Source organism: Capsicum annuum, unplaced genomic scaffold (genome assembly GCF_002878395.1).
Source record: "Capsicum annuum cultivar UCD-10X-F1 unplaced genomic scaffold, UCD10Xv1.1 ctg80459, whole genome shotgun sequence".
NCBI lineage: Eukaryota > Viridiplantae > Streptophyta > Magnoliopsida > Solanales > Solanaceae > Capsicum > Capsicum annuum.
This window is the reverse complement of record NW_025891105.1, coordinates 109,402-122,351: the sequence shown is the minus strand read 5'-3', so window position 1 is coordinate 122,351 and position 12,950 is coordinate 109,402. Positions and strand designations below refer to the sequence as shown.

The 12,950-nt window shown below is 35.2% G+C and overlaps 1 protein-coding gene across 1 annotated transcript; it reads right to left on the bottom strand.

The window, feature by feature from the left end:
• Positions 1-454: 454 nt before the first annotated feature.
• Positions 455-11,705, bottom strand: LOC124895179 (the record flags this gene model as incomplete). Its single annotated transcript, XM_047405622.1, has 2 exons — positions 11,298-11,705; positions 455-727 (listed from the first exon to the last, which is right to left on the bottom strand). Coding segments are annotated over exons 1-2 (681 nt in total), but the record flags the coding sequence as incomplete, so codon positions are not given.
• Positions 11,706-12,950: the final 1,245 nt, after the last annotated feature.

Genomic DNA, 12,950 nt, shown 5'->3' with positions numbered 1-12,950 from the left:
TTTTTATTTTTTTCTCTATTTTCTATGACTCTCCTTCTTTTTCTCTATTTTTACTCCTTTTTTTTTCTCTTTTCTTCTCTTTTCATTTTTTCTCTGGAAAGGATCAAAAATACCACTAAACTGTCTAAAATGGATTATACCCCTCGTAATTTTTTTGGCTAGAAAAGATCCATTCGTTAAATATTTGGCTCAAAAATATCCCTCCCCTTAAAAGAATTCCACCAAGCATGCCACCTAGGTAAAAAAGCCACGTGACCATGCCACATCACCATTCACGTGTAATTTTTTTTTTTTTGATCTCACAAGCTTATATTTCTATTCCAAAAATTGATTTTCTACTATATAAAAAGATATTCGATTTTGGCTCAATCAATTTGATTGAAGGCTGAAAATTTGAATTTTTAGTACTAGAAGTTGTGGTTGTATATCTTTTCCAATGAAAATATGTAGCTACTTTTCTCATTGCCCCAGCTTGTGAAACAGCTAAGAACGCAATTTGCTTCAAAAAAGCTTCAGCTAATTTCATCTCCTCTTGTTGAATAACTTCTTCACATGCCATTAATGTGTGCACGAGTCGTACAACATTGTATTGTGAGTCAATTAGTACCACCGATTGAGTTAACTCATCCGACTGCGACTCGCTTAAATAACCATCACCACCCCAGATACAAATACTTGAAGACAAAGACAACGACCCTTTTGTTGTACTGGTTTTGAATTTCTTACTCTGTGGATTCAATAAAGGACCATCAATTTAGGGGAAAACAGTTTTACCTGGAATAACAGTTAGATCTGAATCAAAAGAGGAATCGTTATCATGAACTTGAGTTGCTGTTGTGAGTGAAGAAGGATGATTATTTGGGGTAAAAGGGTGTTATGGGTTGAGTTTAGATTGAAGCCAAGAAGAGAGATCTGAAGGTTTATACTGAACAATATCAGAAGAAAGAAAAGTAAGATTATCAGAAGCAACAAGTGTAAATAAAATTTTACACGTGGATGGTGATGTGACATGACTACGTGGCTTTCTTTTATCTAGGTGGCATGTTTGATGGAATTCTGTTAAGAGGAGGGGTATTTTTGAGCCAAATATTTAACAGAGGGGTATTTTTGAGCCAAAAAACTAACGAGGAGTATTTTTGATCCATTTTAGATAGTTCAGAGGTATTTTAGACCCTTTTCCATTTTTCTCCTTTTTTTCATTTGTGCGAACTAGGCAAAAAAAAATACACGTACGAAAAATAAAATACAAATATAAATGCGAACTATAACATACAAATATAAGAGCGAACTATAAAATACAAATACAAATGTGAACTATAGAACACAAATAAAAGTGCGTACTATAACATACAAATACAAATGCGAACTATAACGTACAAATACAAGTGCGAACTATCATTTATATTTTTTAATTATTGAAAAGGAACGATTGATTTTCTTTCAACGAATACTTGTTTGTATTTATTGATACGAGTTGTATTTATTGATACAAATAAATACAATTCAAATTTTTATACAAATACAATATATACAAATACATATTGCATTTGTATTTGTAAAATCATTTATTTGTAATTGTATTTGTATCACGTGATATTTGTTTATTTACAAATATGAATAATAATTTTGATATACAAATACAAAACAGTATAGTTGTATCATATGATACATTACACATTTATATATTTTAGAATCAAGAAAATACAATTAATGTATTTACTTGTTTGTATACAAATACAAATGATAAATTGTACATAGTCACGATACAAAATAATTCTTTAAAATACAAGTGCGAATTATACAAAATATAAATGATGGTGCAAACTAAGCTATACAAATACAAATACGAACTATGAAATACAAATACAAATGTGAACTATGAAATATAAATACAAGCGCGAACTTTAAAATACAAATACAAATACAGTTGTATCAATGAATACAAAAATATAAATGACGATGTGACTACAAACACGATAAACAATTATGGGATTTACGTTATCATCCATGACTTTTGCTCGACTAGTCATATTTTTCGAAATTATAAAAAATATAAAATAGAACAAAAAAATGATAAAGAAAATAAGTACAAAAAAGAAAACAAAAGAAATCAAACAAGAAAAGAAAAGAAGAAAGAGAAATAAAAGTTAGAGATTAAAGAGAGAAAAAACAAAAAAAACAAAAAGAAAGAAACGAAAAAACTAAAAATAGAAAAAATAGAAAAAAGAAGAAGAAAAAACGGAGAAAACATGAAAAAGAAAAAATACAAAAATATTGAAAAAATAATGGTAGTGTTTTTGGCGAGACTAAATATGCATTGTATTTATGCCACTAACTAAAAGTGAATACAACGACTGAGAATCAAATATAATGGCTATAAATGGTAATTATGTAAAATATGGCTATGGAAGGGAGTTTTTTTATAGCAAAGTGCCGCTATTTCTGAAAGATCCCCTTTTTAATAAGGGATTCGAATAATAAAAGGGTGCTTGAGATTTACACTTGAACCTCAAATTGAATTTCAAACCCTCCTAAATTATTGAGCCAACCTTTGATCATCTTGTGTTCAGGGAATTCAATATCTACATATGTATACACTAAAAATAAAAAAAACTACCTTATATATAGAGTAATTTTTACCAAGAGGGTTCAGGAGAACACCTTAGCTCCCCTCCTAAATGTTCCCCTTAAGACCACCTTCCAAAGCTAAATACTTCTGAGTGACCGAACGCGAAGTAGTATCATGATGGAGGGGTGAAAATAACCCCATATATGCATGTGGAGTGAAATGGAATATGAAACCATAAGCTCCCAAATAGTGGGAGAAGCCAGGGCTCTAATCCTTTAAGCTGCAGGCCCCACTCTATCTAGAGGCGGACCTACATTGAATGTAGGGGGTGCACGTGCACCCACTAGCCTTGAGAAAAACTCTGTATATATAGTTCGTATATCTATATATACATTAGGGTATTATGTTAAATATATGTCGTGCACTCACAAAAACAACTGATTTGACTGGTGAGATGGTTGGGCTTGCCATTTGAAAGTTGCTCTTTTTGCCTGATCGCTCGGGTTCGAACCCCAACAACAATGTTTACTTATTTGCTCTTTTTTCCATTTTCCAAATTACACTTCTGCAACATTATTGTGCAAATGTATATATTTTTCTTTTGATTAAAAAAGACTTCCTACTTGGTAGTCATTTATTTTACACCTTTTCTTTTTTCTTTTGTTTATTGTGGATATAATTGACCTATTTTTTTTTTTTTTTTTTTTAAAATACAAGCTTCTCTTTAGCTTCAAAAGGTAGATATTCTCCCTAGTTTATACAGTATAATATTTATCTTCTTTAATCGTTTGATCATTGAGTTATTTTTTATTTAAAAAATTAGCAATTTAAAGTTTGAGATAGGCTTAAAATCGAACGTTACCCGTTGCAACCATCTAGCAAACAAATCTCTCGAATTTCATATTTTTCAAAAACTTTCTATTATTGTTCAAAATATGAAAGTGCGTTGAATTTAAGAACGGTGAATAACATACTTTTGTCATATTAAATCTAATTAATGATATTCAATAATATTAAAATATTGCTTTTAAAATACTATAATTAACAAGTTTTCAAAGAACTGTATGTCGAACTTTGACACTATTAATTACTATATTTAAATATAAAGGTGCACCCGTCAAGTTTGAATCCTGGATTCGCCTCTGACTCTATCTCCACTGGATCTATTCCATGGAGTACCCTCAATAAAAGTAATCTTTCCTCTCCCTAGACATTTCGAGTTAAGATGATGTGAAAGTGCGTTTATCTCTATAAGAAGGGTGCATTCCGTGGTGTGAAGTGGGAGAGAAGTCCATTCTCTTGTGCCTTCACTTAGAAGAGTTACTTCAACAGTTGAAGAACCTGCATCTTTTGGGCAGAATAAACAAGCTTTTCCAGTCAGTAGCCTGGGACAGGAACACTGATGTGGTGCAAATCGATTATTTACAAGTTATGAGCGTGGTTGAGTTAAATAATGCTCTAGATTATGACAATTCCTTCATTTTGAATGCAAGAAAAACTAGAGAATGTAGAGTTAGAATAGTGTGAATCATTTGAAGTTGAAAAATTTACATATGGAGATGACAACAAGCAAATGGAACTTGTTGCGAAACATGATATGGAGAGGTAAATAGTCAGATGCTAGTTCAGAAGGGAAGTTTCACGCCTTTTGCATTAATGCCAGCAAACAAAATAATATCAACATTGAAGATGTCTTTGTTGCTCCCAGTGAGTTTAACATCAGATCAGTTAAGCTAATGGTGAATATTAATATTACTAGAAATTATAACACGATTGGTTGTAGAATTGGCATAACAGTTACTTCTGGTAGGTGTGATCATCTTGTTCATCACGAGTTTACTGTCTAATTTATCACAATTTGCATTTGCACCCTTTGAGGACCAAGTCCTACTAACTAATGGGCGTTGATACTACCAAATATGAAAACTAAAATAGAAAAAGTGAAGATGCGTTTAAGGAGTATTAGACAAGTTGTTGGTTCTTTTTTTTTTTTTTTTTTTTTTGCAAGCTGACAATGCTGTTTTATGTGTGCAACAGTAATTACTGATCAATATTCAAGTGTCACATCTAGTAAATGTAACACCTGGCCTTTTCGATGATAAAAAAGTGCAATGAGTCTTAATACCCCAATATCGAAGATAAATCACCTAAGATTGGGTTTGAATGGGTAGGGGGCATTAAAGACCTTTGCGTCGCGAAATGGGCACCTCGCGGCAGCCCCACGCCGCGAAGGACCCCCTCCCCGTGCGTCAAAAATGTTTCGTTTTAGCAATATTTTAAGGGTACTAGGGTCTTTTCACACCCTTAAGTCGTTTCCAATCCTCTATGTGCATAATTAGGGTCTTAAAAACGACTTTTCATCTCAAAAATCTCCTATCCATCATTCAATAGCAAAAGAGGAGAAACCACCTAAGGTTTGAGAGTTTCAAACTCCAAGGGGTCAATTTACACTATGTCTCTCCATTAGAACGTATGTAGAACTATCCCACTGTTCATTGGGCTTGAAAAATATGTTTTATAGTACTCTCAATTGTATTTATAAGTACATGGTACGGATTTTGAAATCGGTTGAAAAGTATTTATCATGAATCCCTTTATTTTTTTAATAGAATTTTGTATTTATTATGGGATTTTCTATGAACGTAAAACTGTATTTATGTGCATGTGTTATGAATCGTAAAATGAATTTGAGAGTATGAACCATAAGTCTGCTTTTTCGATTATGAGATTTATTCGTGACTAGTGTTGGGGCTGTGTTATGAATAATGATTAATCGTGAGTTTAAATGCCTCTTTATCCATTATGCTTTGTTATTTTACATGTTTTCAAAAGGGGTGATTCTTAGTCTAAATGCTCTTGCTTCCTAATGGAGAATTACATGTGATTTAGGAAAGGGTTGACCACCATATATTAAAGTCTTGAAAAGAGAGTGTTTTACATAAGTTTCATATGCTATTTGAAATAAGAACTCTCATGTGATGTTTAAATCTTTTGGTGGTTATGAACATGATTTTAAATGAAAGGGGCTATGGACATGATATGATATGACTTGCAAGTCTAGGTACGATGATACTTATTATGGAGTGCCTTTAACATGAAAGAAATGAATATTTTTAGCATCAAGCATGACTTTAAAGGATTAAATTGGGCTTAAAAAGAGCTAAATGGTTACCCGAAGAAAGCATGAGTGCAAGGGCTCATTGCTGAAAATCGTGTTTTGCCAACGTGGAATTTATGGTATGTTATCTTGCATGAAAAATAATTAGGACATCTCGTACGGGGAATGCCTACGGTATGCCTGCAAGGAGGTATACCATTATATGAAAACCTCAATATTTGCGGTAAAATTGGATTGGAGGCTTGTCCGTCGAGTAAATGGCGGATTCATAAAACCCGTGGGTAATCAGAATTGTAAGTTGTACCATCTAATTCAGAATTAAAATAAAGAGTGTTGTCTGTGTTGTTACGCGAATGATTTGAAGTTTCTTAATTATGCCCATGTATTTTGATCTTCATTATGTTAAATTGTTTTCACAATGCTCCCGATTATTTTATATGAAGAATATGCTTTTTTTTTGGATTGTTCTGCATACCAATACAATCCAAGTATTGATCGTCTCGGGTGGCTGCATTGCCTCATAATGTAGGTTTCGAGGCACAATCTCGAGGTCCACCATAGCAGTAGACCATTGTCAGAAATCTAGAATTAGTGAGCCTCTCTTACTTCGGAAGGCGTCATATCCATATGTTGGTTTCTTTTAATTTCATGGTCCATCCGGGGGCCTTGTCCCGACTTAGACAAACTAGTATTTAAGTAGAGGCTTTCGTAGACTGGATTTGGGTTTGTGTTTTCGGATGACATGAAGTACTTAAATTTGATTGTAAGACATTCTCATGTTTTCAATTTATCTTTCGCACTTCTATTTCGTATGGATTATACTTATGATAGTATGCTAAAGGGTCTCTCGGGCCTTCGTGGTTCAGAATGACCATTATGGCTAGGGCCTCAGCGTGGGTCGTGACAATATATAACTGATAGCTTTTTCCTACATAAAACATCTACGTGTACATTTGGCTCTTGTTATGCTGAGATGCAGCTTGTTGGAGTGATTTTTACTGGCTCGCCATTTACTGTCAGTTATTGCAATATATATGGATTGTGTTTGATTTGCTGAGGTCCCCATCCACGCACAACATTAGTAGTATCTAACTTAAATGATATTTCTGTTGTAGGATGAAAGATCTCTTATAAAATCTTCTTGATTTTCAGATGTCTAAGAAAGAAAGTCTCGGCTAGGTAAGGAGTGAGCTGTAACTATAGTCCTCTCTCATTACTTGTACAAGAATTTTCACAAACTTACATTGAGATATTGAAAGGAAATATCTTCTTGGTAAATTTATTTTGAACCAACTTGTCTTGTATGCTTAACACAGAGATTTTTGCGAGTTCCTTGTACATAATAAAGTATCTTCTGAAGAAATTATGACTAGAAAATAGTCCCAGATGACACGCTTTTTCTACTTAAAGGTCACGGTTTAACATTCATCTGCTTTTACATTATCGCCTTGCACCATGCAACTCATTGCTTTTTTTGGGTACTGTAACGCCCCGTGTTTCGGACTATAATGAAAACCGTCATTTCTATGCGTAGATGATCCAAAAGCCATAAATCCTATGCAAATTTTTCATGTTAATCAAGTATGTAGTGTGGTAACCATTTAAGCATGAATTGAGATCATAAAGGTCCCCTAACTCAAGGTCAAGTTGAAAGCTTTCCTATCGTTCGAGTTTTAGTGAGTGTCAAAACTTGAGTCAACTTCAATTGACTATATCTCCTTGGATATATCTAAATGATTGGCCTACTATATATCAAATGAAAGATCTTTGAATTAGCTTTCCATCGATACCAAATTCGCCTAAAACGGACACTCGGTGAAGAAGTTAGAGCATTTTTAGTGTCAGCGTTCCCGATTGACTGGCTACCGTGTTGCGATGAGCCTAAATTGACAATTGTCAATTCCAGTAGCTCACCGCGATTTCCAGCGCATCGCGGTGAAGCTTTATACTGCGTTCTAGTGCCGGATTTCAAATTTCAAGGCCAAATTAAACATTTTCCATGGCCCCAAACCCATCCAAACATGGGATTTAATCCCCAATACACCTAAATACATACACTTTCAACAAAATTCATCAAGAACTCACCCTAGGGTTTCAAATTCAAAATCCGAATATCTCAAGATTCAACCATGAATTTTCAAAAGCGATTGAAGATTTGGAATTCCTAATCCGTAAGCTTCAAGAATTACCTATTATTTTTCGGAATCAAGGTACGCGGGGTTTTCCTAAAATCTCATGGGCATAGAAATCATGTTTTAAGAATGGGGTTTTAAAATTTATGAATATAATCATGTTTTAGAAGTCTTGACGGTATTGTTTTGGTCTTTAGGCCTTTCCCCCGATTGATTTGAAATTATGTATATATATGTACGTATGTGTTCAAGAATGGTTATTCAATTGAGAGCATGAATTATAATGAATGAGTTTTCCTATCTTCGTATCATATAAATTGTTTGGAATGCATTTGAAGAGCATGATATGAAATACTTTGGCTTTTGCTATGTTTTGAATATGATTTTTGAATACGAAAGAGAGGATTGTGAATGTTGAATATACATATAATGAAAGAATGCATGGTTTTGTCAAAAGTACATGACCACCACATGTTTGAAGTATTCTTGCATACTATTGACTTGTGTTCTCGGAACATGAAATCTTTTATACTGTTTGCATGATTGGGTGGTTTGAACTGTGTTTTAATGAAAGAATTAGGCATGATGCATTATGGCTCAGAAATAGGACTTGCAAGTCTTGGTGTGACGACACCAACGCAGAAAATGCTATGATAAATTCATAACAAAATAGAATGCATGTTTGAAATCAGATTTATAGATTTCGTGATTAGAATGTTGCATGATCTGAAATGGTTAAAAATTGGGTAGAAAGAGATGTTAGGTGGTTCCCCGAAGAAGGCATGAGTCTAGCTTATTGCCCGAAATCGTGATTTGCCAATTCGGGTATATCTTATATTACGCTGGCCTATTGCTGTGTGGCGTATCATAATCAGAGACTCCAACCCTTGCGGCACACTCGGGTTGGAGGCTTCCCCGCCGAGTCAATGGCGAATTCCATATAGCCCATGGAATATCAGAAAATGTAAGGGAGTGCCACCTAACTCAGAAGTAATATAAAGATCAGAATTTGCATTGACAGAAAAGGTTACATGTTTTCAGAAAGTGCCCATGGTTTTGAAAACCACCTGATGTATAATGTTTTGCCAAGTTGCTCTCAACTATTTTATTTATATAAAAGCTTTATTTTGGAATACTTTGCATACCAGTACATCTGTATTGACCCCTCTCTCCTCCCTCCAGGTTCTGAGGCTCAGTCTAGGAACCCAGAAAGGCAGTAGATTCGTCAGACAGAGTTGCAGTGTTCAGTTTGTGAGCCTTCTCTATTTCAGAAGGCCCGTCTTTTAGATTATGTCTCTTATTATCGTTTTGTTCTACTGGGGGTCTTGTCCCAGTTTTCAGACAGTTGTCAGATTTTTATGTAGTAGAGATTTTGCAGACTAATTCAGATGTTATTTAGATGTAGTTGCACTACAGTTTCCGTACTTATGTTGAAATTAGAATTTGACCATGTTTCCGTAGCTGATTATGTTTCTGCATCTTCTTTATTTATATGAATGTTATGCATGATTACCAGATAGAAAAGTGCGTTTTGGGACTTCATGGTTTGGAAAGTCCATGACGGCCAGGCCCTAGTTCGGGTCGTGACAGGTACCAATGTAAATATTACCATTACGAAGCAGAGAAACATACATCTAAAAATCCCTTCGCCACATTTCATGCAACGCAAGAGTTGGGGTTCATGAAGTTTTGATGATTTGACAATGTTATGATTCGGACAGAATAAGCAAACCACAATCAAAAGGAAGAACAAGAACACACAAATTTACGTGAAAAACCTTGTGGGAAAAACCACGGGCAGAGGTAGAGGAATTCACTATAATGGAGAGAGAGTATAACGTGGAGACAAATTGTCTCAATGATGTATTTTTCTGAATAATGAAAATAACCAACTAAATTGCACTTATATAGTACGTGCATACAAATAGGTCCTAGGCCCAAAAACATAAAGGTTCATCGGGATCAGTGGTGGGCTTCGGGATCGGTCCGCCTAATGAAAATTACAAACATAGGTCGCACCGTGAAACTTTCAGGGTCGGACCAACAAAATTCGGGTCACAACTCTAACAATCTCCACCTTGACATGAATTCTAATTCAGAACTCAAATCCATTTCAAGACAAACTCTCCACCTCTTCCACAAAAGGCCCTAAGGGCACATCTTAACAGCTAACACCAACCAAGTCCAAGCAATGCTCAAACTTGGCACTTGGTAGTGTCTTGGTTATCATATCAGCAGGGTTATCATGGGTATTAATCTTGCTTACCAAAATATCACCACGAGATTTAATTTCATGCACAAAATGATACCAAAGGTCGATGTACTTTGTCCTCTCATGAAACATCTGATCTCTCGTAAGGAAGATAGCACTCTGACTGTAGCAAAAGACCGTAGAAATTTGTAAGTCTTTACTAAGTTCACCGAACAAACCCTTCAACTAGATGGCTTCCTTGAAAGCCTCTGTCATAGCCATGTACTCTTCCGTAGTAGTTACCATACCCGATTAGTCCATCTCTATTTTGCCCAAACTTCAAATAAACATCAACAAATCCATGCAAGTATCTGAAAATCCACTGAACTGCTTTCCAATGTTCTTTGCTAGGAATTGCCATGTATCTGCTAAATACACTGATGGTATATGGTAAATATAGTCGGGAACATACCATCGCATATATAAGAGACCCGAAGACACTAAAGTATAGAACTCGAGATATATAGTCACACTTATCATCTGTTTTTAGAGATAAAGTTGCCAAGAATTTGAAGTGATCTTTCAATGGAGTACTGATAAGCTTGGCATTTTGCATATTGAACCTGTGAAGCACTTTCTTGATATACCTTTTTTGACTCAAGTATAACATACACTTCTCTCTATCCCTCATAATTTCTATAACAAGAATCTTCTTTGCTGCTCTTAAATCCTTCATCTCAAACTCCTTGTTGAGCTAGACTTTGACTTTTATTATCTCTCTCATATCCTTTGCTGCAATCAACATATCATCAATATACAAGAGAAGAGACACGAACGAACCATCACTTGTCTCCTTGAAGTAGACACAGCTATCAAAACTACTCCTCTGGAATATATGAGAGGTCATAAAAGAGTTAAACCTGACAGTTTTAATCCATAAAGAGACTTTTTCAGCAAGCATACATAGTTTTCCTTTCCTGAAACTACAAAGCCCTCTGGTTGATGCATATAGATGTCCTCCTCAAGTTCTCAATGTAAGAATACAATTTTGATATCTAATTGCTCAAGCTCAAGATTATGCATGGCCATAATACCAAGCAAGGCTTGAATCAAACTATGCTTTACAACTGGAGAAAATATATCTGTGAAGTCAATACCTGGAACCTGGCTGTAGCCTTTAGCAACTAGTCTTGATTTATATCTTGTATCTTCAACTCCTGATGATCCTTCTTTCTTTTTGAATACCCACTTGCAACAGAAAACTTTCTTATCTTTAGGCAATCTCACCAAATCCCATGTGCCATTCTTAAGAAGTAATTCCATTTCCTCCTTCATAGCAATCATCCATCGGTCAGAATCATCACAAGTAACTACCTCTGAGTAAGAAGAAGGTTCTTCACCAGAATTAATACCTTCGGCTACATTTAATGCATAAGCAACCAAATCAACTTCAGTATTCTTTTGAGGAGGTCTAATATCTTTTCTAGTCCTGTCTTTAGTAATAGAATAATGTGGAATCACTGGTGGTAAAGAAAAAATAGTACCATTTTGTATGTTCGGGCTAGACTGAGAAGTAGGCACTGAGGTAGACTCTGCTCCAATCTGCAATTCAACATAGGTGCTTGACTTTTGCTGATTCATGTTACTAAGCTCACCTGGAGGCAAAGCACTAGATTCAGAGAGAGCCCAAAGCATGACAGTTTCATCAAACACAACATCCTTGCTAATTATAACCTTTCCATTTTCTGGACACCAAAGCTTATAAACTTTAACACCAGGCTTATAACCCATAAATAGGCGCTTGATAGATCTAGGATCCAACTTTCCATTATCAACATAAGCATACACAGGACATTAAAATATCCTCAAATCAAAATAATTAGCAGGAGTACCAGACCATACCTCTTGTGGAGTCTTTTTATCAATCACGACTGAGGGAGAGCGGTTAATAAGAAGTCAAGCTGTGAAACAGCTTCGACCCAAAAATACTTAGGTAAACCAGCATTAGAGAGCATACAATGTACCTTCTCCATTATAGTCATATTCATTAGTTTGGCCATACCTTTCTGCTTCGAAGTATGACGAACGGTCAAGTGCCTCACAATTCCTTCTGACTTGCACAGAGCATTAAATTCATTAGAACAAAACTCTAAACCATTATCAGTTCGAAGGCGTTTTACCTGCTTCCCTGTTTGCTTTTTAATCATAGTCTTCCACTCCTTGAAAGTATGCAACATATCATTCTTTTGCTTTAGGAAGAATACCCAAAATTTTCTGGAATAGTCATCAAGAATAGTCAACAAGTAATTAGCACCTCCTTTAGAAGGTACTCTAGAAGGACCCCAGAGATCAGAATGAATGTAATCAAGTGTACCTTTAATTGAGTGGAGCCTTTAGTAAATCTGACTCTTTTCTACTTCCCAAAAATGCAGTGCTCACAAAACTTCAGTTTGGTAACACTCTACCCATCAAGAAGTCCTCTCCTGCTTAGTTCAACCATCTCGTTTTCACTCATATGCCCCCGGAGCATATGCTAAAGTTTAGCAACGTCACTTTTGGATAGAGAGAAGGTAGAAACAACTGTATCACCTGTAACAATAAAGCCTCATAGGACATATAAATTTGTAGTCTTTCTTTGTCCTTTCATCACAACAAGAGCACCTTTAGTAACCTTCAGGAATCCATCTTCACCGGTGTACCTATATCCGTTCGAATCAAGGGTACTCAAGGAAATATGATTTCTCTTCAGGTTTGGGACATACCACACATCACAAAGTTTCCTCACAACCCCATCAAATATCTTAATTCAGATTGTTTCAATACCATCTATCTCACAAGGTGTGTTATTTCCCATAACACAGCACCTTTAGAGACTATTTCATACATTGTAAACCAATCCCTATTGCGACACATATGAAATGTGCAAGCTGAATTAAGAAT